We start from the raw sequence: 27,074 nt of genomic DNA, 5'->3' as shown, positions 1-27,074 counted from the left end.
ATCGCCAAGGTTAGGATTCTATTGGCTCTGTCATGCTGGCTTCACGTGTCAGCCAAACAGCGAATCATCCCAACCGTTTGATATGGCCTATGATAAGCCGGAAATTGACATACTTTAGGGTGTTGCATTGTTGTAATGCCGCCCCTGCAGGCCGGACGTCTACGGATCCTGACTGGATAAAAGGATGATCGACGTGCTAAAAGCAGATCTCTTAGTGTTAGTGGCATCGGTCGTTATAGGAAAACCCATCTTTGCAGGGGCAACTTCTTGCCGGGAGGTCCGGTCTAGAGGTCCCATCCACCCGCTAACGGGAACCTCGTGATGCCTTTCGTCAAGAGGCCCGACAACCGACCAAGGATTTGGCGGGTCTTTGCAGGGTCTATTTTCACGGTAGTTGCAGTAGACGAGGCTTGCGGCAACTGACTTGGTCGGACATCACGGCCCTGACGAGGCGCTTCAGGCAGCCAGACCCAGAATGCCACGGTACATCTGTTTTGCGTAGCATCTTTACCTATGCCGATGACGTTCTATAACGTAATGAACTGGCTTCGCTCATTGTGAGAGGCTCGGAAACGGTCCGGTTTCTGATCACAGTATCAACCCGACGGCCTCGTAGTGAGGGCTATCATCCGAGCCAATATCCATCGCAAAGCATTACCAAGAGATGGTGGTCAACCGCATCATGTTGTCGCCATGCTTCCTGCCGAGATTCGCCTCTCAATAGCTCAACTGCTCCCAATGAGACTTTGGGTCAAGGATGGGACAGCGGCCGAGTCAGTTGGGCACACGGAAATTATCACGGACGAGAGGTCGCATCATGAGCTTTAATTTGACCGCAGTAGCTTGAGGAGTTCGAATATACCGGGGCGCCCATGGAGGACAATGGCGACTCTGAACTCTAAGAAACTGGCTGCAAAGCTTACTGGCTGAGCTTGTTTGAATCATCATCTCTAATTACACATCAGCCTTTGATCGTCAACAGCCCTCACAACGCACTAGAAAAGGTGTGGGTGGCAGATTTCACCAAATTGGAAGCTGAATCGAGGCTTTCGCAAACTAGGTCTGAAGGAGCGAGGAGAGACGAAAAACGACAACAAAGTAGTCGTGTGGGTGTTGTCCAGAGATGCTCCTAGCCGTTTCGGACGGGTCTGTCTCAGGTCAAACACCTCCAAGAGACACTTCGTGGCGGCATGCTTTTGGTGCCAGTATTATGAAGCACAGCTTTCTTCCTAATCCGGACTAACGCGTTCGAACGAACGACGCCCCTCATATTTGCGACGCTTGGCGAACTTCCTAACCGAAGTTCTGAAGGCAAATTGGTCAAGCATGGTACGCATCAGAAGTATGTTAGACGCATAGCAAAACTTGTTTGACGGATATGTCATCAAGTTTGAGCCGATGATTCTTCGGGTGAGGCTGACACTGCCTAATGCAACAATTCGGGTGTGAGATGTACCGTGAGACAGCTTCATCTCAAGTCGGAGAAGCGGGGAGAAATGCAGCTTAGGTTTCCGATCGCCCGAGTGCACCGAAGACTGGACCAACACATGGCCTGGCTGAGATTGTGAAATTTGCAGAGCACAGATTCCCGGCGGTTGGACACAGTTCCCAAGTGGTTTGTGGTATCAAACCGTGGATTAACAGGTCCTGTGGTGTGGTGCCGACTGGTCGGCTGATGGACCAGCCAAGACCGATCCACCACCGTGTTTGCCAAGTCGGAGCATGCCGACCAACATCAGAAAAGGGTCCGATATTCACCCCCGAGACGCCGAATCAGTGCTATGGGACTGATACAAGGCATACGAATGTGAGAAGCAACTAAGGCGGTTTTTTCGCGAGTCGGTATCAGAGCTTTTCAGATACAGTCTTGATTGACAGGTTTCTTGTCTCGGTAGTATAGTCATGTAGTTCACGATACACCATTGCTTTCTCTGCTCATTCAGCGTTGAACCTGAGGCTGTAGATGTGAAGCCGTGGGGAATGGTGAGAGGCGGCTTGGATATGATTGCGCTTAATCACTGGTAGAGGAGGAGGGATGTCCTCATGGTTCAGCACGCGATCAGCCCTGTGTAAAACATTCCCGGCAACCAGTCGTGGATCTTTTAGATCTGCCAGAATAAGACAGTTAAGACGCACACGTGCCAGTTGCTTTCATTGGTAGTAACTGGTGAGTCAACGAAATCGCAATGATATAACGACTATGTGCTTCCTGGCCGCGGCCGTTTACTTCTCCACAGATTTAACGAACGGGAACGCCTTTCGGTGGCTTGTTATGTAGGACTGAATATTGACCACCACATCCCTGAAGGCTACAGTACTACATGTAACGCCGGAAAATGATGATGAGACTAGTCAATCTGAGTTCTTCTTTCCGAGAAGAAGAAAAAATACGGTGGTGACACCCCCATGATGCATTGCATACGTAAAGGGGGTGATAGATCCGGCTGCAGGATCTCGCAGGTAAAGCAACCATCTCGTAGCAAGCGAGTAAGCGTCGTATGGGTGTGTTGGACTGCAACTGCAAGCGTCGAGGCTGCATTAAGCAAAAAATGAGTCGGTACTGACACAGCAAGGCTTCTTAGCTGCTGTCCCTTGCTGTTACGTAGGCTGTGTGCCCTCTAATGTCGGGTAACAGACGAGGGCACCGAATGTGATATCTGACGAAAATCTCTGAACGTTGAAAACCAGCGCTTCCAGGCTGCCCTGTGAGCCTGTTCCGAGGAAAAAGAAAGCATACCATCATGAGATCCGTCGAGTGATTTGCCACCCCCGTGAACCTAAGTGAAATGTCTGTCGGAGGTTGATGCTCTTCGGCGTGGATGACATGGCAAGTTCTGGATCGAAGATCGATCAAATCTCGTGGTGCATAAAGCAAAACTTCAATCTGACGGCGTTGAGACGCAGCCGGCTGCGGTTCCAAGATGCGATTTGTGGATTCTGGCGTGAGGGGAAAGGATCCTTCCCAACTGGTGAATGATGGATCTTGCGATAGGCCTCCTTGCTTGTAGAACCCCTGTCGCTTAAGCTAGTTAACCAGCCGCACCTCCCCGGCTAGAGGTGTTTATGTCATTGGAAGACGAGCTGTCGGTTCTTGGGCGTGGGGATTATGTGATTTCGACAATAGACCATACGTGGCTCATGCAGTCATCACAGCGATGTCACCAACGCTGCGTCAGATCAACACGGGGAAAGGAGCCGGACAGGTCCGTCCAGGGTGATCTCGCACTGATGAGAAAAGCTTCTAATCGGCCGGCGCCAATTGAGGGTATCATGAGAATCTGACAGACCAGGGGCCATGGCTCGCTTGCCTGGTCGTTGGCCTCGAGAAAAAGCAAGCATGCCCGTATGTATCTTCCATATTAACACTGTGCTACGACGACGCTGGAGGAACTCGCGTTAATGTTTGCTTGTCCATGTTTGCTTTTTGGGCCGCAGAGCCAAACCCTCAAGGGCCGCTGGATATTTGTTGAATTTGTCTCAATCATGTCTCTCCCCCCCTCCATTGACCTGTCACTTGTCGTTTACGGACACGAGAAAATTCCATGGGCAAAGAAAAAGCAAGACAAGACTTGCGGTGTTTTATTTCTACTCTTGTCTTTTAGCGAGAAGAGGTAGTGAATTGTACAGCTACATGGTCATAGGCTGTCCTGGATCATGGACGGTGTTCTGTGGCCAAAACCGACCTGGGTGGTTCGACGAGTGTTCCGTCATCCTCAGGCTGAAACTGATTTGGCTCGTTGGTGATGTTTCCTGAGATAAGAAACATGAAAAAGCAGAATGGGGGTTCGAAAATTTCAATGATGTCAGGGAACGTAGAAGAACACTGAGGATTCAGGGTTATGCGGTTGTGAGGCAAGCCACAGTTTCGCGCGGGTCTTGACCCGTATTGTCTACTCGCTAATGCCGATGGTCGGTTGACATCGCGTGGATTGCTCATATCTTTTGATGGTGAGAGAAACGATTCAGTCGCAATCATGTTGCGAGTTGATCGAAGTCAGGGGTTAGGGATAGCGCCGGCAATTGAGTGCTCAAAACGATAAGTCAACAAATCGATCAAGGGCGCTCTTTGAGCATAATGTGATTAAGCAAGCCATTTCTAACACTCCAAGCAACGAAATTCTGGATGAAAAGTTCTCAGGATTGATTGCAATAGTGTGAGCTGGTTCATAAGTAGTCTTGCGAAGTCGCTTCCCAGATCACGTCCCGGATCCAGACATGGGCTATCTAGAACCAGTTGGCGGTCTTCTTCGCTTTCTCTTTCTGTATCTTGTAAGACACGTGTAGTGTTTTTTTCGTTCTTTTTTCAGATGCCTTGATAGCGATATCCCATTGACCAAAGCTGAGGGTTACCTGCTGTTGAAATAGGTTGCTTACTTACGATGGTACAGCCTTCGCACGAAGAAACTACCGTGTTTGAACTGCCATTAGTTAGAGTCACAATAGTATAGCAACGGAACTCAAGGAACTGAGAATGCTGGTCCAAGAAAAAGGCTTGCCGTGAGCCGCTATCCAAAGGTTGATTCACAGGCTCTAGGGCATATCACTGGACTGGCCCGTCAATGTCCAGGACCTTAACAGTCTTTGGCATCTCTCTGGCATTCCACTCGGTAGTCAGAAAAAGACATCTACACTATTTTGTCGGTTCATTACTGCAGTCATGGCCCCGAACATATTCAGTCTTTTCCCGCTTCTTCGTCGTCCCTTGGCTTGTTTGCCATTATCCGGCACTCAAACACGTTGTGCTTCCAGTCCCTGTGTCATTGTATGCTGGTAAGTTGCCTTCTCAATCTTTCTTTGAAGCTTTGGTATTGATATTGCCTCTGTACCGCGGATGAAACTTCCTCTGGGGGTTGAATTGTTTCGCTATGTGAAGGGCTGGCACTGCTACCTTTTTGATTCCAATCTTTACAGTCTTTACAGCGATTCCGCTACCTATCCAGGCCTGTGACTACAGATATCAAACAGCTCAAAATTCGATCATTGTCGTTTCGGACCAGACTTCTGTGCCCCAGATGCTTGGGCCTCGGGCTGTGAGAGAAAGTCCGAATGTGATTCTGGATCCAGCTCACAATGGGCCAAGAAATCCAAGGGCCACCCGAACGTGTGCTGTTCGGAATGTATAAGTCCACAGCAAAATCTGGAGCCTTTCTACAACAGGGTTGGGCTAGCAATGAAGATATGTCTCTCAGAGATTCTGCAGCACAACCAAAGATTTCATAAGTGAAGGCCGAGTTGTTTTGAAATCATAGCACCATGTCTACAAGCATCCCTTTTAGTGTGGCGACAAGAAGGCCAAGAAAGAACCCTGTGATGAAGACAATACACTCAATAGGATTTTCGGCTACTACGAAGGATGGCGAGCCCGAAGGTCATGCGACACCTTTCCCGAGAAAGTTCCTCTTGGCGTCTACTCGATCATCAACTTCGCCTATGCCACCATTGGTCCTCAGACTTTCGAAGTCCTACCAGCCACTCCTGTCGATATTTCACTCTAAAGCTCTTTAAGGCGCCCAATAGAGGTGATCTCACACTACGCGTCTACATTTCTATTAGTGGCTGGACCTTCAAAGACCCAGACCAAACGGCTACCACGTTTTCAGACATTGCTCGGCCCAAGGAGAACCGGAATAGATTCATTAAGTCTTATATAGTGTTCCTCAGCAAACACGAAATGGACAGTGTCACCTCGAATGGGAGTACCTCGAAGCTACGGATCGCAGCGTTAGACCATAATACTTTGAGAACTTCTCAAAGTTTATAGACAACCTTTACAAGGTCCTCAAGTAGACAGCCGGCCGCAGTAGGCATTCCATGACCATCCCTCTAGAGAAAATTGAACAGAATGAAAGCTATAGTAAGCCAAGCTCTGCAGAACTGATTAGTCCTAAGGTATTGACTAACCATTGCATCACACATATGTAGATCTGGAGATACACAGACCCATCAACTCAGGCTATCGACTATTAATGCTCGCCAACAGCAACCCACGGGAGTCACTATAGTGTATCTGAGACGTGAGATATGTGGCAGTTTCAATGAAAGTATGTCATGTATGCAGCGTAGATGGATTTAATAGGGACTTATGCTTTTACATACTTTACATTGTAAATGGTGGACAGCTGCAACCTTTGACATGATTCTGTTCTTACTCAATTACTTATTATCTTTGTTTGTTTGGCAACTCATTGCCGGAACGTACCCGCCTGATTCAGACATGATAAACCCAGAAAGCAACCCGTCTAATTGTGGACAAATAAGGTAGTCGGCGAGCTCCCCCAACCTGCGCAACCTCAATTTCGAACTGCCCCGCCCCCGCAGCGACAGCTGAGCTCCACGCCACATTGTGCGATAGGCGATGACTACCCTTGCAACTCTTCTGTTTTGCAAGATACCATATACAACTCAATCTCGTCAGTCAAAGTCTGCATCACAGGTAATTCTGGCGACAATCGCTCACTCAGAATGGCGGAGCCACCACAACCTCAAAATCTCAGCGGCCTGACAACACAGTTCCGCAGCGCGGTGGAAAGCCTCACGCACGAATGGGGCTTCGTTGTCGTGCGCACAGCTTACGCCGTCGGTATTGACGAAGCACAATGGGCCGCCGCCTTGGAGAAGCTGCGAGCCTACGCCACTCGGGAAGATGACGACGCCGAGATGGACCTCGACACCTTTGCGCTGCCCGTCATAGCCGACGGTACCATCCTGCGCGGCGCCGATTACACCTCCGTGCGCAAGGCCTTCAACGGGTGGGTGAACGATTTCGTCCGCTGCGAGGGGCCCTCAGATGACGACTACCAAGATGAAGCGTGGACGTCCGACGTGCGCCGCGACGTCTGCATCGTCATCGACGAGCCTGCGCTGGCTTCACTGCTCAAAGCGCCAGACTTTGTTCCCGGTAAGGTCCCGAACCTTGAATTGGAACCGTGGGTTGTCGTAGTCGACACCAAAAACCCAGCGAGCGTGCCTTACGGCGGGGGAGGGCCGTACATGGGCTTCACGAGATCGCGCGCGCGTGCTCTGGGTCAGCTGTTTGAGGAACTCGGCTCGCGGTCTCTGGCAAGACTAAGCCGTGTTCGAGAGTACGACGGCCAGATACCGCTTTATGACGGTTCTTCGCGTGGCAAGCTTATCGATCCTGCTGGTGGAGTGGATGGACGATACAGGTTTCCCCGAGGCACGCCAAGAGGAGCAGACGGCGGGCGGGCCATGTTGGAGGAGATTGAGCGAGCTGTGGGCAGAGCAGACGGCTCAGGTTATTAAACATCATCACGAGGAGCGCGATGTACCAGGAAAGATAATTGGGAGAGTGGTGGAAACTTTCCATATTATCTCAAGCTAGACGCGTTTTGCGTCAGTGGTATCATTGTGTTTACACATAGTGCTGGCATCTGTACTGGATTCATTGCTCTAGGAGTAGATCATGTCGGGAACCGATGAACATCGCGCCGTAACCAGGGCTGCGTTCGGGAACGACTCTTCCTTCTACATCTCCTAGCGTCTCATGGTCTTGGTACTCACGGCATTAACAACCCTTCTACACCACAGGGAGCAGCGAAGTCGACTAAAAAGAATTTTGGACAGTTGAGCGCGGGCCAGGGAGATGTTGGTGAGTTTCTAAAAGTCTCGCGGTTCAGAAAAATCTCGAACATGCTCTGGGAGTTGGACTAGAGAATAACAAGGTATACGATGTCCCATTGAAATCGTCAACAAAAAGGCATCGTTGGGAGACCCGGCAGCCAACCGAGCGAGATAACATACGTATAGCCAGTCCACCTCTTAACTAAGCGATGGAAAACATAATGGTTCTCAGTAATCCTTCAGATTACATTGTATCATATCAATATCTCCCGCCTATAACTTCCAAGTCTGCTTCTTCCAGTACAGGATTATTCAGTCTCCCGGCCCCCTTCGGCACCGAACTCGTCCCAGCTCCCGTTCTGCCACCTCCTATCGTCCAGCTTCCCCAACTATCACTGTCCCGTGACTCCCTGGCACAAGTCTCCGTCAAATCGCGTAGATCTCTTGACTCTTTCCCCAAGAAGACCCCTCGCGCAGGATTCCGCGGCGGCACCCATCCATTGCCGATGGCGAGGCTGAGAGTGCTGTGACTCTCCTCATGCTGCCTATTCCGGAATAGCGGCACTGATCTCGAGGGAATCCGAGCTGGTGGGGGAGGCAGTGATCGAGTCGGTGGTGGGCCGGGGCACACAAGGTCAGGGATGTGGAGCGGTCTGTCATGGGGACGAGCAGGCCGTGTCGGCGACGATGGAACGAGATGCGGAAACGAGTCCGAGATGTTGGATATCGTGGTTGCGGTGCGGCCGCTCACAGCGCTGCTCATGCTTGCTGTTTTTCCAGGGCTTGAGGTGCCTGAGAAGGCGCTTGGTGGACGAATCCCATAGTAGGGCTTGGTTGAGCGGTCGAACCTTGGCGGGCATTTGCTCGCTGTCGGTGAGGAGACAGTGGTTGACGAGAAAGGGCTTGCCTGCGCTGCGGACGCGCCCAGCGGCGTTATATGAATGGGGACTTTGGTTCTTGGCTTCCCCGGACTGAGAGGAGTTGGAAGGAGTTTACGTTCTTGGAGACGCGGCGGTGGTACTAGCAGAGTGTGGATAGCTCCATGCGCCGAGCGCATAGATGGCATATGGGGAGTGGATGAGCTGGCCTGTTGAACATTTGGGTATTTGCTATCGTCCCTGAGGCTTTTTTTGTATCCAATGCGTGTGCGGCGGCGGAGGAGACATATCGTGAAAGCCAGGATCGCAAAGAAGGCCACGCCAGAGGCGGCTCCGATTGTGACTTTGGAGGCCATTGACAACCCAGCGTGTCGACCTTCCTGATTTTGGTTCGACTTTGAACCGGGGACGCCTGGACTCTTCATTGTCGAGGTCGTGGTCTGTATCGAAGACCTAGTGGCGACTGATATAGACGCTGTAAGTGTTGTTAAGTCTGGATTGGGTGTTGCCAACGAGTTGGTGTTGGTCGAGATGGGTCCTCTCGCATCTGTCATCATGAATGGTCTCGGGCATGGGTCACCGAGGTTGTCGTTGGATGAGATGGGACAGGCATATGCGGCTGGAGGAGGACCTGGATCTTGGATAACGACGGATCCGATGCTATCTCACGTCGTCAGTCGTTAGTTAGACGGAGAGTTAAAAGGGCAACTCACTTTTGACAGGTGTTGATGATAAAGTTGACACTGGCTAAGCATTCCGTCAAAAGCCGTCAATCGAGAAATGATTTCCTTGATCTACTTACGATCCTGACCTAAGTTCCCGTTCGACTGAACCCCACATGATACTGAGTCGCAGCAATATAGCTCCCATAGCCTACTCATTGCACCGTCTCCATTCGACAGCGCTTTACACACATCAGGGTACTTTGTTTTATCGAAGCCTGGTACTACCCTCTCAAAGAATCGGATCCGACACTTCTCGATGCACTTGGGCGGATCTGGAACACTGCTCGCGACCTTGCCCCAGGCTTTGCCCTCATCATCCGGCTCTGGATAGCAGGTATCCGACACGAAGCTCATATCGACCTCGTTCGACAGGACTGTTTTGCGGTCTCGGAGAGCCCAGGCGGTCGTGAGGTGAGTGTAACTACGAATGCGATATCTTCTGAGTCAAGCGGGTATGACATCCAGGGATCCAGAGACCAGAGGCCAAAGACCAAACCACTGAGTGTAGATGAGCCGAGGTGGAGCAATAACAGAAGAAAAGAAAAAAAAATAGGCAAAGGCGAGAAATAACGTCTCTGTTAGTTTGGCTAGATGCATGAGCTAGATTTAAATGAATTGCCAGCAACTCGATTGGAAGGCCACGCTACTGCTACATACTAATACCTTGCCCCCATACTGTTGGTTCGCACGGAAGGGGACTTGGTGACAGTGAGAGGTGAACAAAGGGGTAGAGGATCCGTTCATACATGAACGCAGTGGTCACATCGCACTGTGTATGCTTGCTGTCGGTCGAATATGACCTCGTACGGAGACCTGGTTGTACAGCAGGCAGAAAGATGGGGAGATAACTGCACGCACCCGACTGGCCATGGCCACTGTGGAAGAGGAGTTTTGGATACGGAGATTGATGTAAGTAGGGCTGCGGGTCTGCAACACGTACAGGACGTTTATATGACCATTGGCTTACATGATATGACTAAGAGTACTTGTCTACTTGATTTCCGAGTCTTTGCATATGGTAGGGGTGCAGCAAGCATCTTTGGGAAAGAATAATGGGGGCTGAGCTCTCGATATGGAATTGTTCTAGTTCGGCGTCCACCAAACAGGTTCAGATTACGAACTGTCGCTCAGCGGCTTTCAGCTCATTTCATACGGAAAAAGTATCCCTGAGATAGCATCATAGAACCTATGATTGGACCTGTGCTCACGGGGCCCTCGTGTCACGAACGGCCTTACTTCGCACGAACCCAAGAAGGAATACTACGGCGGCAGGGACAGCGGTCGGGACCCCGTCCATCCATCTGAAGGAGAAATCCCAGGGAGACTGCGGAAAAAGCCATTGCCTTTTTTTTTTCTTAAGTATGGTCTTTTCTGGGAATGGGTCGTTGAGTAGTTCACTAAGCCAATACGGGCTAGGTGTTGCCCTGTCTTCCGTTTATGTGAACCTTGGAAGGTGGCACAACCTGCCCGGGGTCGTATAGCTGGTGCTGAAGAACACATGCCAAGATATTATGAGGATGGGACCCAATAAGTTTCGATAGTAAGCGAGTTCATACGGTCCACTGTGACACTCCCACGAGATGTCTTCCGGGGTGAAGCTAGCGCTGTGGCACTATGAACCAACTCGGATATATCCTCCTTTGCATGTGCTCAGGGCCCGTACCTGGTGACTCTTAACCTCTAAAGTACCTCGAAATGCGGAAATCATGTATACGGAAGCAGTGTACGTTTGTATAAGCTCACTTCCATGGCGTGGAGAGCAACTAGCGATTTAGGCTAGCAGTCCGTAGCAGAAGGCTGTTTAAGAAAAGGTTGTGTTTGGAACCCTTTTGTAAATATTCAGAGGCGCTGTGTGAGGACTGCCAATGTCTGGTTTTAAACCAAGAATAAGAAGGATTTCATCTTCAAGTCTGAGAACCTTACGTCTTCTGGAAGTCTGGGCATTGGCTCATAACCGGTTGGTGTCCGGGTCAACACAGCGGAACCATGCCCTCAGCCGCCATACAAGGATCATTCGTATTTCTGTCCTAGGCCTGCCTCGTAGCAAATCAGTTAGTAACAGTCTGCGCTAAGGATATAAGAGAACCTTCTGTCTCAATCGGCGGCTTTGCCTGAAAAGGGGAATGTTGCGAATGGCAGGAGTGACCGAAACTTTTGCACCTTCAAATTTGATCTCTGCTCAACCGACTTGTTTGCCGATTAAAGAGAAAGAAGGGTGCTGGGAGATTGGCAGCAGCGCGCCATATTTTTGCCGAAGTAGGACCGTAAACTCGTCGGGGAAATCTTCCGTGATGTTTGCTTTGGGCGCTCGAGTCTAACACTGGCGGGCTTCGACGACGAACCTTCGTTGATGTGACGCGCCATTTGGTGAGATCCAACGACGGAAGGCATCAGGGGTTTCTGGGCAATCTGAAGACATCTGAGCAGACTCAGACTCACGAAGGTCAACATCGACTTGGTATCGGTAAGATTTGTAGCGCTGATTTCTAGCGCTGGCAAGAAGTGCTGACCCCCCTAGGCAACAATCACCGTGGGTGGTGATGGAGGCGTTGCTCGTCGCTTCCGCACGTGTGTGGATATTCTCTAAGAAGTGAGGTCACATCAACGGGTTGAAACCCCGGGTTTAATGGCATAATATGGGCGGGTTGGTTGTGTTCCCATGAGGTTTGATACCGCAAAACCCTATGAAAGTAGTCAACCGCCAGATGATAGGCGGCCACGCAAGTGTTCCAGTCAGCCAAACGAGTGGTTCTGGCGCAAAACGTATGAAAGTGTGAAGAATAGCGGTCAGAAGATGATGCGCCTTTTCGGGATGTTGCAGAAAGTTCGCAATCATGTCGTTTGCTTGCTGGGTCTCGCCCGGTTATATCATCAAGGGCGCGTGGGCTTCTCATTCGTCGTCAAGGCGACAGCACCTTGGCCGCTGCAGCCTCCCGTGGTTGCCATTGTAGACAAGGCGAGGGAATCTAAATAAGAGGTCATAATGATCTCGGTAGATTTAGCGATGTCCATGTTGCTCCGGCTAGTCGCGGGCGCCAAGTAAGCCAGTCCATGACGGTCGTGGAACTCCAATCTGGCCTCTTCAGCTCCGGAACGGAGTTGGCGATCCGTCCTCAGGCCGCCGGGTTGCCTGGCTCAAAGCTATTCGACGAAAATATTGGTCGTATGTCCTCGCATGTCCTCGTATGTCCTTGCCGTTGGCTCCAGAGGTTGAAATTGGACGCGGAACATGCAAAGTGAAGACACAGCAAAATGGGCTGATAGCAGAGGACTTGCGAAGTGGAGAGTCGACAGCGGGCGAAGAGCCCCGGGCCGACCGGGGAACCATTTCCGGCAGGTCACCCGCTAGCATCTGGGGTAGCCCCGCCAATCGCGTACCGTCATTTGGCGGGGGTGGGCTTTGAATCCCGGCGAGCCTCGGCCCAACTCCCTCGTTCCAACCACCTATCTCTCTCTCTCTCTCGCACCTCACATCTTGGAGCTTGAGCTTCTGGTTCCTCAAGCGTCCGTGTCACGCTCGCCTCCACCCTTTCCGATATCTTCAACGACCAGCTGCGCCACTAACCTGCATAGCATTGTCCTTTCTTGTGGACATCTCGACATCTCTTCTCGAAACCTGCCACGCAGTCTCTTGGTCAATTGATCTCTCACTTTTTATCTATCTGTTAATCCAAACTTCACCATGTCCGACAAAGCGCAACAAAGACTCCAGGCTCTGGGCAACCATCTGGATGCCCCTCCGCCCGTCAAGATTGCCGGCCCCTCTGCGGCACCCCGAGTCCCGGGCAAGGTCATCATCATCACAGGTCAGTCAGACTCCAGAAGCACGCCATAAGCAATAAACGCCTCCTGTTCAAAGTGCCATCTGACGCGCTTGACCCAGGCGCGAACTCCCTCATGGGCATTGGTCGCGCCTCAGCCCACCAGTTTGCTGAGAACGGCGCCCGGGCAATCTACATTTGCGACTACGCCGATGACAACCTCGAGTCTCACAAGAAAGAGCTCAACAAACTGTACCCCAAGGTCGAGGTTCACACCCGCAAATTCGACGCCGCTGAGGAGAGCGCCGTCAAGGAAGTCGTTTCTCACGCCATCACAACTTACGGTAGGCTAGATGTGTTTTTCGCCAACGCCGGCATCACCGGCCCGCACAACGTCTTTACCGACATCACTGAGGAGGACTTTATGAAGACTCTGCGAACCAACGTCTTGAGGTGAGTTTTTTTTGGGGCGCGACCCGACGTCCCATACGGCCGCTCTCATGCTGAGTCATCTCCAGCGTCTTCCTCGCCGCCAAGCATTCAGCCCCCGCCATGGGCAAGACGTCGGCCGACAAGAAGACGCCCGGCGGCAGCATCATCCTCACGGCCTCCGTGGCCGGCCTCCGGTCCAACGCCGGCACGACGCCCTACTCCGCCGCCAAAGCTGCCGTCGTCTCCATCGCGCAGACCTGCGCATACCAGGCCGCCGGCTCCAACGTGCGCGTCAACGCCATCTGCCCGGGCCTCATCGAGACGGGCATGACGTCGCTCATGTACGACACGGCCCGCGCGCGCGGCACCCAGAGCAAGATTGGGCAGATCAACCCGATGAAGCGCGGCGGCCACGCCGACGAGATTGCGCGCGTGGCGCTCTTCCTCGGGAGCGACGAGAGCAGCTACGTCAACGGCCAGGCCTGGGCGGTGGACGGCGGCTTGAGCGCGGGACATCCGTATGTGGTTGGAAAGCTTGCGTGAAGAGCGTGGAGCGAATACTTTTCTCCTCTTGAGCTGTTTTGTATGTGTACTTATGCGGGCGACAGGCATTTGTTTGAATACATAATATCTCCAGAGGGGAAGTTTGAAGGAGTCGTGCCCGCATAGAGCATGTGATGAGCACGCACGAGGGCCTATGGAGTTGACCGGTGTGGGCAGCCGAGGCTCCGGTGGCGCTATCTAGGGCCGGTCGCACATAGATTGGAAGGAGGTAAAATCAGCAAGGGTGAGTTCTGGTCTTGAGGTCCTCGAGGTGGACTGCAGTGAGATGTCTGAAAAGTCATTGGGCACGCTAGGAGACGGAGAGGAGGAGCACAGTTACATTGGCCCTCTCGATCTACAGGACCTTGATAGGGATCTCCAACGAGCTTGAACAAGTTCGGACGCCATTACCACTTTCCGTCCTCGATGTCATGTTCTTATGCCTCTCTGGTGGATGACCAGACAACCATATCACATCTCCACTGTTTCCCTCCCGGGCCAACAACCTAGCTGCCGCTTCCGCATCGCCAAACAAGGCCGTTCATTATAATCGGTTGCATCCTCATTCGCTGGTGACGCGGCCAAATAGATTGCAATCCCACACTTTCGAGGATTAGCCGGGCCTTGACAATCAAGCATAAGCAAACCGCTCTAGCTTCTCTGCATAGCGTGGGTGATGGAGGCTCCCGGCGGTTTCTCCACAATCAAGACTACGGCACCGGGGATCGCCGCCGGCGGAATCCAGCATCTTCTTGCCCTCTCCTTCCCCTCCGCTCCCCGTGCGAAGCGCTAAAACATGAAACCGAGCAAAACCGAATCACCAGACACGTCTCGATGTTTTTGGTCAGAAATCTCTTGCCACAGGGAATGGTCGCGTAATGAAGCGACATTGCCCTCCTTCCCTCTTCATCTTCGGGCTCCTCCCGTTGTGCGTTTCTTTGGCGCTTTGCAGGAGCCCCATCATGCCCCCGTAACCCTCCCCCCCCCTGGTCTCGGCCGAGCCACGTAACCAACCCAACATGGCCGCCCACATCCCGATGCGCCATCCACGTCCCAAACCGCCGCCCCCCGGGACGGGACCCACCCAGACAGATGCCCCGATCCTGTACCTTGCTCACAAACCACAATGCGCGGAACAGAGGTCCTCAGCCTGGCAGTCTGTCCAATGACCCGACGCGATGCAATCAGAATTGGGTTCGACTTCATTGGGTGACATTAGATGATGGCTGTCATCCGCCTCCGGACGTGAACGACATTCCCTTTTCAGGTCGCTCCCTTGCGGTACGCGGGGTGGCGGACGCAGGTTCTTCCCTGCAAGCCTCCCGGAGGGGCCAACGAACAAGCGGCCTCGAAATAACCTTCCTGTGGCTAGAGCACGCTTCACTCCGCCCCTGATACTCCGGTTGAAGCAACGTTGGAGGGAGATGACGACGGTGTCTCGCGAAACGCCCCTGGGAGTGAGTGTGGGAATTCGCGCGTCTTGGCGTTGTCACGAATGTCGCTGCTATTTGCGTGCTTCGTGCTCAATCTTCGTGCTGCTCTAGGCAAGGTGGAAGACGGGATTCCGCAGCGACAGGACAACGCCAAGACGTCGACGTGAACAGTATCAAGAAGGAGAAGAGAATACCATGGATCATGAGAATGCCAAGACGGATAGCAGTATAAGAAGGGGACAGGTTTCCTCCAAGAAGATGAATCCAGCTCATCCTCCTCACCAGGCTCTTCATCTCTACCATCCTTTGCTCCCATAGCCTGTCCCCGACCCTTCGCCGTCTGCTTCAGTCGCGAACACTCCTCGTTCTTCTTTCCAACCTCATCATGGCGCTCCGCTCCGCTCTCGCGGCGGCCCTGGCCCTCTCCCCCTTCTGGGATCCGTTGCGGCTCACGGCAACCACTCCCCCGAGGAAATAGCTGCCGAGCTCGCCCTTCGTGACGTTGTGACTGCTCATGGCAGACGCGCCCTCGACGCCTGCTCCAACTCCCCCGCCGCCCTGGCCCTCAAGCAGCGTGCCCTCGAGCGCCGCGCCGCGACCGCCAAGCAACTCCGCGAGAAGCGCGGCCTCAACGACCAGAAGATGCGCCAGAAGCGTACCCAGGCCGACCTGGAGTCCTGGTCCGCCATCAACCACGAGTCTACTGAGGACTACACCCTCGACACCCCTCTTGATACAATCTTTGGCTCCAACGCCACCTGCGCCCTCGTCCCGGAGACCACCATCGGCCCTTACTACGTCGAGGGTGAGCTCATCCGCACCGACACGACTGACGGCCAGGCCGGTGTGCCCGTCCACCTGGACATCCAGTTCGTCGACGTGACGTCCTGCACCGCCGTCTCCGAGCAGCTCATCGACGTCTGGGCCTGCAACGCCACGGGTGTCTACTCGGGCGTCTCGGCCCAGGGCCAGGGCGGTCTGAACACGACCCACGGCCGCGGCGTCCAGCAGACCGACTCGGACGGTGTCGTGCAGTTCGACACAATCTTCCCGGGCCACTACACTGGCCGTGCCACGCACATCCACATCATGTCCACCGACGGCGCCGAGATCCTCCCCAACGGCACCTTCGAGGGCGGCACCGCGCGCAACATCGGCCAGCTCTTCTTCGACCAGAGCCTCATCTCCGAGGTCGAGACCCTGGCCCCGTACATCACCAATACGCAGACTCTCACCACCAACCTCCAGGACAGCATCGCGGCGGACGAGGCCACGGCCGCGTACGACCCCTTCCTCAAGTACGTCAGACTCGGCGACGACCTCAACGACGGCCTCCTCATGTGGATCACCATCGGTATCAACACCACTGCCAACTACAACGACAATGTCAGCGCTGCTGCCCACTACTACGAGGGTGGCGGCGTCGACCAGAGCGGTGGTGGCGGCCCTCCAGGCGGTCCTGGCGGTCCCGGCGGTCCTCCCGGTGGCGCCCCTCCTACTACTTGTATGTCTCCTTTTCCTTCTGGTGCCCCTGTCGATACTGGCTCAGTCCAGCCCGCCTCTGCTACGTCGTTATCCCGCTAACCTCCATCGCAGCAGCAGCAGCTTAAAGGCAGGGTTTTCTCGAGAGATTGCTAAAGTCCCTTAATTCCATGACGAGCTTGGCTAATGTACACAAGAGTGTGAAGAGAGATATGTGGTTGGTTATTGTAGTGGCGACTAGGTTGAGTTGGGTCGAGCCAGGTAGATATTGAACTGAAGAAAAGGGGTGATCTATAATTTTTGCATGTGGACACACGTTGCTATTGCGTCGTATCTGCTCCTCAGGTGAACCAGTCGTATGACATGTGTCTGGCTTAAGCCTAAAACACGACTTCTTGTGCATTCTAACAATATCAAACGCCTTGCGTTGCCTCGAAGATAGCTCATGAGTTCAGTATCTCAAAGAGGCCCATATGAGTAACCACGGAAGACTTGAGCCGTGTTCAGCCCTTCCACCTCTCCCGTACGGGAAACCAATGCAAGGCGTAACTTCGGAGCGGTAAAGGTATAGCCACGGAGAAAAGTTTGAGTACATGGCGGTTCATCATTGTAAACTGTGAGGTGGATGAAGAAAATGATGAGGTAAAGCGAGTCAACCATGATGAGTGGAGAAAGGCGCAACTGAGATAGCTCTTGGCAGTAGGTTGCTGCTGAGGGGCTATCTGATGTGCATCCCGGAGGAAAACGATGCTTACATTCCACTTTAATCGTTCCATCTTTATCTTTCTAACATCATTGAGTGTGTGGTCTCGGCTCAATTACACTGTGAATCGCTACGGAGTCAGAGCACGGAGCTATCGCCGGCAGGACGGGATCGCCGGCGCTATCGCGGGCCGCCGAACACGTACTCCTCCCCCGCAACCCACATCGGCCCCACCAACAGGAAACACCCTCCGACATGACGTCCCCGCCGTCCACTCAACACTGAACAAAACAAAACCCCCTTAAATCAAAAAGACGGCAACTCGCAACGTCTCACTTTTGAGGGAACTTCACTTCATCTTATCCTCACTCAACTCGACAAAAAACACTGTTCGGAATGGCGACCACGGCCATGCACTACGCCCACTGCGGCGCCAACGACGGCTGCAGGCTCGCCTTCCAGTCCTCGCTGCCCCTCACCGGGGCGGCCTCCGTAACGCAGTGCGTCGTCCTCATGCACGGCTTCAGTGGCTCGAGCGACTACTTTTACCGCAACTTCGACGCCCTCGTCGCGGCGGGCCTCTGGGTCGTCGCCCCGGACATGCGCGGCCACGGCAAGTCGGACCGCACGCGGGGCGGGTACCACGTCGCTCGCCTCGCCGCCGACCTGCACAACCTCGTCGCCCACCTGCGCCGCGCCGCGCCGGACGTCAAGTTTGTACCCGTGGGCTGCTCCATCGGCGCCGCCGTGCTCTGGACCTACGTTGAGCTGTTTGGGTGCGTCGACTTTGCGGGCTTCGTCTTTGTCGACCAGGCCCCGCTGCAGGACCGCTCGCCGTTTGACGGGTGGGACGAGAGCAAGGCGCACACGGGGTGCTACGACGAGAAGAGCATGCTGGCCGCGCAGCAGTTCTGGATGAACGAATCCGCGGCCGCGCACGTGGACCTCGTGGACGGGTGCTTGGGGTACCGGGCGAAGCCCGACCCGACCGACAACGTCGCGCCCGAGACGAGGGAGAAGGACGAGGCCTTCTTCACGGGCATCAGCGCGCTGTGCGACCAGGCGTGGCTGGCGCGGCTGCTGGCCGACCACACGCGGTACGACCACCGCGAGGCGATTGAGATGATTAGCGTGCCGACGCTGGTCATGGCGGGGCGGAGGTCGGGATGTTTCCCCCTGGAGGGCATGCTCGAGACGGTGAAGCGGGTGGAGAAGAACCGGCCCGGCCTGGCAAAGGCGTCGGTGTTCGAGTCTGGACACTGGTTGTTTTATGAGGACCCAGAGAGGTTCAACCGCGAGATTGCTGAGTTTGTGGATCAGTTTTCGAAGTGAGGGGCGGTTTAGAAGGGCTGTAGAAAATGGGAGGATAGGTTGATCTATTGGAAATAAGAAAGACTTGCATGAAGAATTAAGCAGATGGCTCTTGTTCTTTGGCATGAGAATATCAAGGAAGTCCGGCTTGAGTGAGATGTTAACGTATGGAAAGGGCTCCCGACTCGATTGAGAAACACAGAAGCTATAAGCACCCACTGGATCATTTTGTCTCTCATTAGTCACTGGATAATTCTTTGAGGCGTACACACGGTCGTGTCCTCTCAAATGTAAACTTCGTCCCCTTAAACAGTAACTGCACAAGAATGAGGGGAGGATATCAAGTCCTTACTGGTGATCTGCCGCAGACTCTTAGGCAAGGGGCCTCCACAACGACAAGCTGGCAATGCAGGCCAACGTCACTGCTCCAGAAAGAAGCAGTGCCAAATCGAGGATAGGGAGACAGCGATAATCTCTATTTGATTACCGACTGTGTGAGTGAAATTCAAAGTCTCGTCGCCTGCGACCGACCCGGCTGTGTCCCCAGGTCCAAATCGGCACTCTTGGTCCATAGTCTTGGTAAGGTCGGTGCAACAGTCCATCACAAGAACACAAGCCTTCAGAGAAACTGGCGCAGATGTCCAAAACGAGGAATCAAGGTTTGTGAATTTGTGCAGAAGGCCTATGCTATATGTTCATCACCGACATCTCGTGCACCCCATCAAGCATCATCCTCGAGTCCGACCAACTTCAGACTCTCCGTCCACAGCCTCTTTTCGGTTGCGGGGTCGTACGCAGACGGCGCATACCCGGGCCTGGCACTCCAGCCCTCAGACGCAACCTTGTCGGCCTCGGCGACGTCGTCGAGGTACTTGCCGCCCTTGCCCTCCCACTCCTTGGCGACCGCGGCCCAGACGGATGTCGCGGCGCCCTGCTCGGGTGTCTTCATCCACTTGCCGATCTCCGGGTCCTCGAGCTGATCCAAGAGCTCGGGCACGTGCCTCTGCAGCGGCGTCCGGATGCCGCCAGGCATAAGGCTCAGGGCGTGGAGGCCTTTGGAGCCGTAGCGGCGGTCGAGCTCGTTGGCGAACAGGATGTTGGCGAGCTTGGCCTGGCCGTAGGCCGCGAAGGGTTTGTACTCGACGGTATGGTCGAAGTTGAAGTCTTCAAACTGGATCCTGCCCTGGCGGTGGGCCGATGATGAGACGGAAACCACGCGGGAATTGAATTCAGGGGTCGAGGAGGCCAGAAGGGTCGGCTTCAGGAGCTGGAAGAGAAGGAAGTGGCCTTGTCGGTGTTAATGGTTATCAATCTTGCGAAAGGAATAGTCATGCTTACCGAGGTGGTTGGTCCCGAACTGAGTTTCGAATCCATCGACGGTCTTTCCCTTGGGGCAGGCCATGACGCCTAGAAGAGTGGATTAAAAACCATCTGAGAATATGGTCGGAGTGCACTTGGCTTACCAGCATTGTTGATGAGCACATTCAACTTGTCAGACCTGCTCAAAATCTCCTTGGCACCCCGTCTCACACTTTCAAGGGAGCCGAGGTCCAATTCAATGACCTCGACCTTTCCGGGCTTGCCGTCAGAGAGAATGTCTTTGGCGACTTCCTCGCCCTTGGCAACATCACGGGCGGTGATGTAGACGTCGGCACCGGTGACGTGGAGGGCTCTAGCGGTCTCGGGGCCAATGCCGCCGGGGGAGCAGCCGGTAACGACGACTACTTTTCCGGCCCATTTCCCGACGAGGTCTTGGTCTTCAACGACTTGAATGGCAGTAGGACGGGCATCTCCGGGGCCGGTGACGTGCTTGTGCTGTTCAGCATAGGGAGCCAGACGAGACATTGCGGTGGGTGGGGAGTGATGATGTCTGTAAGAGGAGGGTTTGCTAATGAAGGCGTATTGGTAGATGGATCGCGTTTGAGATGAGAATGCGGGTGCGATTCTTTTATGCAGGCAGAGGAAGAACAGCATGCTGCTGGAATATCACAAACTTGTTGATGGCCGTGGACCATGGAGCTATATATACGGAATGAACGCGGCCGCAAGCACCGCATTCCTGTCCCTAGGTTGCCAGTAGCTATGAACCGTGTGATGCCATTGGACGGAATTCCGGAGTTAGACTCGAACACTTGCAGCTTCGACAGGGCCAACCTCGAAGACTTACCTGATTGGACGGGCACGTCTGTCATAGACTGGATTGACGCAGAATGTCGTGCTTAGGCACGGGTCACGTGTTGGCGTACATGGCCTGCTGCGACGGACTGGACGGTCCATGTGCGGCCACCGACCCGCAACGCGGCCGCTTCGCCCGCGTGTTGTATTCATCACCAAGAAGCTAATGCGGGATTCGAGGGGCGTGGAGTTAAGAGTGCGGTCTCCGGCGGGCAGATGAGGTAATCAGGCCGGCAATAAGGCATGGTGATTGCTGGGGGAGGGAAAGCACGGACGACTCTACAGAAACCTCGACAACAAGGCACGTGACCATGAGATTTAGGTTCGGCTCCGGAGGCTCGTGCGTCATTGGTCCCCACTCTCATCGTCACGCCAATCCCGTCCGATATGTTCCCGAGATGGCTGCACCGACCGATTCAATCGCCCGTGCTGCTTGCTGGCCCAGCTGTCGTTGGAGGCGTTGGTGCCTTTTGTGACAGATTCAGCCCGAGGTTGTCAGAGCCTCCAGGCCAGTCTCGGGTTGACGCCGAGGCCGGTGTCGCGCGTGATTGGGACACATGGAGGAGGAGGAGGAGGAGGAGAAGAGCGCACCCCTGCCATTGCCCACTGCCCCTACGCATTGAGGCTGTTCTTCTGTAGCGGTCATGGATGTGTCCCAGGGCTGTGCAGAGCAGGGCGAAGCCTCAGCGTGCCGATTTCCAGGGACCACGGGCCAGTTTTAGCACGCCTTCAGCCGCTGCCCGGGGGGGTGTGAGCGGCTGTCAAGACCACCAGTTGTATACTAGCTCGCTGATATTCGCCTACCGCACCTGGACATCTCGGTTGGCTAATCGAAACGACATAGAGTAGAGGACCAACGACGTCAAACTGCCTTTACTTTTCTGCCGCAGGTGGTACGACTCGGGCCCATAGTGCGTAGTGACATGGAAACACCACCGCGGCTGTTCATCTCCGCGCTGATTCAAGTGCTTAGGTACTTGCTTGGTTTGTCGAGCCGAACCGGCAAGGATGGGACTTGGAGTTTTGTCCGTTGAGATTCAGATGGGTTCATCTTACGAATTAGTTGCATGTCACTTCTGACAGTTGATCATCATCGAGGCCCGGAATGGAAAGCTCCCAATGGTAGATATTGCTGTCTGAGGCGTCCGGGTTGCCGATTACCAAAAAAGACACCGATTGCCATTTCCCCATCCATCAAATGTCCATGTTCTGGGTTTCGGTGCCCAGGCCGTGGCAGCTACGGCGGTAGGTGCACTTTGCCCCTAACAGAAACTCTAAGATACCGTAGAATTGCGTTAGAGCTTTCCCCGCAGGCCCCCCCATTCGCCGCACCAGTCGTCCCAGCATTTGCTTGCTCCCTGGTCCGGACCCCCCGTTCGGACCCGTTCCCTTCCAAGTCCCCTCACCCTTCTCAGCACCTCTTCCTGGTCACGGCCGCCAATCCGGGTCGAATCAAAAAGACGATCCAGAAAGCTTCATTGTTTTGAAGATGAAGGTGCCGGTTCGTTGGCTCCCGTGCCCTCCGCCGTTGCACATCTACTGGTGTACGGGCAACCAACCCCAAAAAAACAAAACAAAGCACAAACCTCTCCGAATCTCGCCCAGACACCGTTATTTGACACGCAAGCCATCAAGACCACTCGCCCCCAAAAAAGAAGCATCTGCATCTTTCGCCCTCCGCAGTGGCTCAAGGAAGAGAGGCTGTACTACACCAGGCCCCCAAAGTACACTACACACCCCTTGTACCGATCCTCTCGTCTCCCTGCTGCCCCCCAAGCAGGCAAGCAATCCACAGCTCAGCGGCTGAGCAGCAAACGACCCAATCATCGCCGACATCAACACACCCAAGTGTGAAGCGAGTCCATCCCACACAGGCGCAAACAGCCGCCATTCTGAGAGCCTGGTCTTTTGCTGTGCACTGCTCGCTAGAACAAGAGGAGCAGGAGCCTCGACATCTTACATACATCTCATCGTGCGTGTGTGCGCACATGAGAAGCTGAGTGTACGCCCAGGAAGACTCTCCCCTCGAAACAAGAGGCGGCTGACAAAAGAAAGACGAGGATAAACAGCATCACACACACAAGGACGGAGGGGTAAAACAAAGCTGCGGACGTGTGTACACCCAAGTCGCATAATCCACTTGTTGGAGCAGTCCTCCTCCACCGCCAACACCAGCCTCCAGGTATACATTCCCTCTACCCAAGGTACGGCCCATCCGTACATCAGCAGCCTGCTGCGGTCTCTTCTCATTCCCTCTCAATCGCCAAGCCGAGTGTGCCACTTGCGCGACTCCATTCGTAATCTACCGCTCTTCCAGAGCTTCCCTGGCCTTGTCTGACCGAGGAGCCCGACCTGTGCTGCTGGGCCTGCTTATTCTTGCCTTGGGAAGATCGATGCAGGAGCGAAAATAAGCTGCATCAGCCCGGATTGTATGTATCCACTCAGAGCTAAGGTACCCTGATTTCCCGGCTCACCTTTTGCTGAGGTACACAGCTTCTGCGATTTTCCTTGGTCCGGACTGGGGTTCTGTTCTGTCTGCTCGTCACTGTTTCTCGACTCTTCTTCTTCTTCTACCAACCCGCCCGCACTCCAACAACCGCCGCCCCTTCGGTTACCTCCTCCAGACTCCGGGACAGGGCGCCGCTTCTCCAACCCCTCCGACCTTTGCGCCAACGTCCCATCAACGCCCATCTCGACGCCGGACTGTGCACTAACCCCCCACAGCGCCCCGACGACGCCAAGCACAGGGCTACCAGCCGACTGCGATCCGTTCATGTAATGCCGTCGCTGGGCCTTGCGCTCTGCTCTTCTTGCTGCCGCTGCTGCTGCACGTCCCCGACAGCTTGGACGCAACTGTCTCGACCCCACACCCACCAGGCGGCAACGCGAGCAGCGCCTAAGACGCACGACTGCCGCCCACCGACACACATGAGAACCTCACCTCCGCCATCCGCCAAACGCCCTCGCCGCTCCCACGCCGACAAGAGACACTCTTTCGCATCTCTGGCGACTCAGCCAGCATGGCCGCCTTCGTGAGGGTTTCTGGTCCGCCCAACAGCAGCTTTCTGGTCGGCTACCCGGGCATCTCTGCGACGCTAGTATGTGTGCTCCCTCCATGATGACGTCGGGGAGGCTGGAGTCTGTTCGACGCTTTGCGCAACGCTGCTGACGTGTTTCCTTGCTTCGTGATCCAGCCCCGAATCGAAGGCAAAGTCGAGATCCGTCCGTCACAGGGCTTTTCCATGCCCGTCGCCGTTTCGCTGGTGCGCATTTGTCTACAGCGCCGAGAAACGATCCACCCCGCCGCCGAGAATGTCGCGAAACGACACCTGGGTACACCGAGACGGGAGACCACCGACGTAGTCGGCAAGGAGCTGCTACTGTTCCGATGCCAGTCCGGGAAGGAGGCCGAGAGCGTCATTGCGATGGATCTGCCGTTTGTCCTGTTCATCCCGTTTGGAAGAGGCGGCGAGGAGACGAACCGACGAATACCCCCCGCATCGCTGCAGCTCCCCAGCCGGACCGCCGAGACGTACTACGAGCTTGTTGTTACCGTGCAGCAAGGCCACACTCTCCAGAACAAATACTCCTTCCCCATACCGCTGCAGCGATACGATACCTTGTCGACCTTTGGCATGTACAACAAGCCCGAATCGCGCCAAGTCAGCGACGCGAGCGTGGTCACGTTGGGCATCTCGGTTCCCAAATGGAGCTACGGCCCTCTCGACCCAATAACAGTGTACATCAAGCTGGTCCCGAACCCCGACTGGATGAAGAAGGCTTTGAAGGTCACCATTCAGAAAATCACCGTCACCATCGAGGAGGAGATTACCTACAATCCCGAAGGCGACGAACCGTCGAAAAAGGTCAACAAGGTCGCAAAGAACACACAGCTGGTGAACACGAGAATGCCCGAGGCAGGATACGCTACAAATCTTGGGCTGGTGTTTCCCTCCAAGGACCTGCGCGACCCGGACGGCATCATTCGAAGAGGAAAGCCCGCGTTCCCCCTCTACGAAGTCACCTCCTTCACCACGAGCTCAACATTATACAAGATTGAGTTCTACCTGACCGTCAAGGTGAGATGATTTGATAGTCCTTTGCGAACCATTCACTAAAACTCACAATCGCGTAGGCGCAACTAGGTTCTACAAAAGACTTAACCGTTCGGCAACCGCTGGTCATCTGCCCGATGGACCAGCAAGCATGCAAGGAGGAAATGGACGCCATCGAGCAGGCCGCCAAGGATGCCTCGCATGTCGACCCCAACAACCCCATGCTCCCAGCCCGCTCGATCGTGTTAGCGAACGACCGAGAATCAATGAAGACGCTGGGTCTGTGCTTGGTGGCAGGGCAGAAGAAGCCGTTGATTGAGTGAACGACACCGGAATCGCACAGAGTTATTGTACGAATTGAGTGGCGGGAAGCCTTGGCTTCAGGCTGCGGGGTATGAGACCAGCTGCACATGACGGCCGGCGATCTACCCCGGAACGGCGAGCCGAACCCGATTCGGCTTGCGGATGGAAATCCATCTTCCCTGTTGCAGCACCGGATCCGCGGAGCTACTGCCGTGACGAGCACAGGCTATCGGATGCTGCTGTCGGCGTCGACCAAGGCGACCAAGGCGGCCAACGAGGCGAGGAAAGCGGTGGGAAAAGAGCATGGGAGAAGCGGAAGCTCGGGTCTCTGTCTATGCCCGGAACAGGAGTATCCAAGGAACGATGCCCTTGGCGAGTGGTCCTTTACGGTTCACCCACGGACCTGCGCGTCGGCGTTTATACCACGCGGGTTATTCGGCAGAGCGGGACGGCATCATCACGGCACGGCGTTGGCATGGGTCTTTGGCCGAAAGGTTAGTCGGGGAGACCAACATGGTCGGGATCCTTCAGCATTTTTGACGGAGCAACGTTTGGAACGAACACTATATCACGAGATGACGAACTTGGGGAGAAGGTGGTGGTGGTGACGTGTGAGTTGCCAAGGGGAGAGAAATTTTTTGTGCTTCGATGCTGTACATATTACATGCGAAGAAGGGATTAGGAAGATGAGCAACCCGGGTGTGAGAATCTCACCCCATCTGACACAACTGACTGCGCCAGTTGCCCTAATGGTGATCAACCTGTGTGTCACCATGACAGAAGCTGAGTGGGGTCAAACACGTGATGAGTAAACGAGAGCTATGAGAGAGACGAGACTCGTACATTCGCGGGTTTTGTGTGGGCAATTGGGCTTTCCTCCAGAAAGCAAGTGACAGCAGATGACATCTTGTCCCGTCCTTCAACATTGCAGCGCCATAATCGACCGAGGGGACCGGTATAAAAATGGTCACTCCCGTGTTCATGATGGAGGCACAAATCTGCTGAGTACGGCCGTCGGCAGGCATCTTGCGGTTGGACTGACGTGGATGGGGCCGTGTGTGTAGCTGTGCAACGCTAGTGTTATTGGATATGAGTCCAAGAAGTATTTGGTGTTGCTATTGTTGCCTCCGATTGCCCTCATTCCAACAAGCGCACCCGACATGGCAAAGACACCTCCGTTCTGATCTTTCTGCCGAACCGGTTTGAGCAGATTGGCGATGCCGTTGGCCTTCATGCCCTGCCATCTGCGGTCAAAATGCCCAGAAAGCCCCGGACAAACATGTGAAGCAGAGAGTCTCCTTCCAGAAAGCCGTGTTGGCGACATCGACGTTCAGACCGAATCCACGTCCAAATTTTGTCCATAGCAGACTCGGTTATGGCGGGCCAAGAAACAAACCCCCTTGACGAACTCCAAGCGGAAGGCAAAGTCTATGCTCCTCTTTGTTACCCTTGTTGTAGAAACCTTGCTTGATTGAGAGATGACGCTCTCTTGGATACTATCGCACAAGGTGATCCATGAAGTTTCGGGAACAGAGTTTATCCGTGTCCATCTTGCCAGTATAGTATACCTCGACGGGCTCGGGCATCTTTACGAGATGTTAGCAACTACAGGAACCCTGCCGAGGACTCGAGATGACTTATGGCGACGCAGACGGCGGACTGGTTGCGACAGTGGCCACAGCGGTGAACGGG

General features: G+C 54.3%; 5 protein-coding genes across 5 annotated transcripts; 4 read left to right on the top strand and 1 right to left on the bottom strand.

Moving 5' to 3' along the window:
- Positions 1 to 6,462: 6,462 nt before the first annotated feature.
- Positions 6,463 to 7,263, top strand: ColSpa_07268 (uncharacterized protein; the record flags this gene model as incomplete). The annotated part of the gene is made up of 1 exon (XM_049273480.1): positions 6,463 to 7,263. The coding sequence occupies one exon, from the start codon at positions 6,463 to 6,465 to the stop codon at positions 7,261 to 7,263; it is 801 nt and encodes a 266-aa protein (XP_049129437.1).
- Positions 7,264 to 15,548: 8,285 nt separating this feature from the next.
- Positions 15,549 to 16,937, top strand: ColSpa_07267 (uncharacterized protein; the record flags this gene model as incomplete). The annotated part of the gene is made up of 2 exons (XM_049273479.1): positions 15,549 to 15,596; positions 15,672 to 16,937. 2 exons carry the CDS (start codon positions 15,549 to 15,551, stop codon positions 16,935 to 16,937), a joined length of 1,314 nt encoding a protein of 437 aa, XP_049129436.1.
- Positions 16,938 to 17,934: 997 nt separating this feature from the next.
- On the top strand, positions 17,935 to 18,870 carry ColSpa_07266 (AB hydrolase superfamily protein YdjP; the record flags this gene model as incomplete). The annotated part of the gene is made up of 1 exon (XM_049273478.1): positions 17,935 to 18,870. The coding sequence occupies one exon, from the start codon at positions 17,935 to 17,937 to the stop codon at positions 18,868 to 18,870; it is 936 nt and encodes a 311-aa protein (XP_049129435.1).
- A 700-nt stretch (positions 18,871 to 19,570) lies between these two features.
- On the bottom strand, positions 19,571 to 20,694 carry ColSpa_07265 (retinol dehydrogenase 14; the record flags this gene model as incomplete). The annotated part of the gene is made up of 3 exons (XM_049273477.1): positions 19,571 to 20,136; positions 20,188 to 20,256; positions 20,313 to 20,694. 3 exons carry the CDS (start codon positions 20,692 to 20,694, stop codon positions 19,571 to 19,573), a joined length of 1,017 nt encoding a protein of 338 aa, XP_049129434.1.
- Positions 20,695 to 24,044: 3,350 nt separating this feature from the next.
- Positions 24,045 to 25,402, top strand: ColSpa_07264 (arrestin family protein 1; the record flags this gene model as incomplete). The annotated part of the gene is made up of 3 exons (XM_049273476.1): positions 24,045 to 24,122; positions 24,219 to 25,103; positions 25,160 to 25,402. The coding sequence occupies 3 exons, from the start codon at positions 24,045 to 24,047 to the stop codon at positions 25,400 to 25,402; spliced, it is 1,206 nt and encodes a 401-aa protein (XP_049129433.1).
- Between the last annotated feature and the right edge of the window lie 1,672 nt (positions 25,403 to 27,074).

The sequence above is a fragment of the Colletotrichum spaethianum genome, assembly GCF_022836535.1.
Source record: "Colletotrichum spaethianum MAFF 239500 DNA, contig18, whole genome shotgun sequence".
In the NCBI taxonomy this organism is placed as follows: Eukaryota; Fungi; Ascomycota; class Sordariomycetes; order Glomerellales; family Glomerellaceae; genus Colletotrichum; species Colletotrichum spaethianum.
Note: the sequence above shows the minus strand (reverse complement) of the source record. Positions and strands in the feature narration are given on the sequence as shown.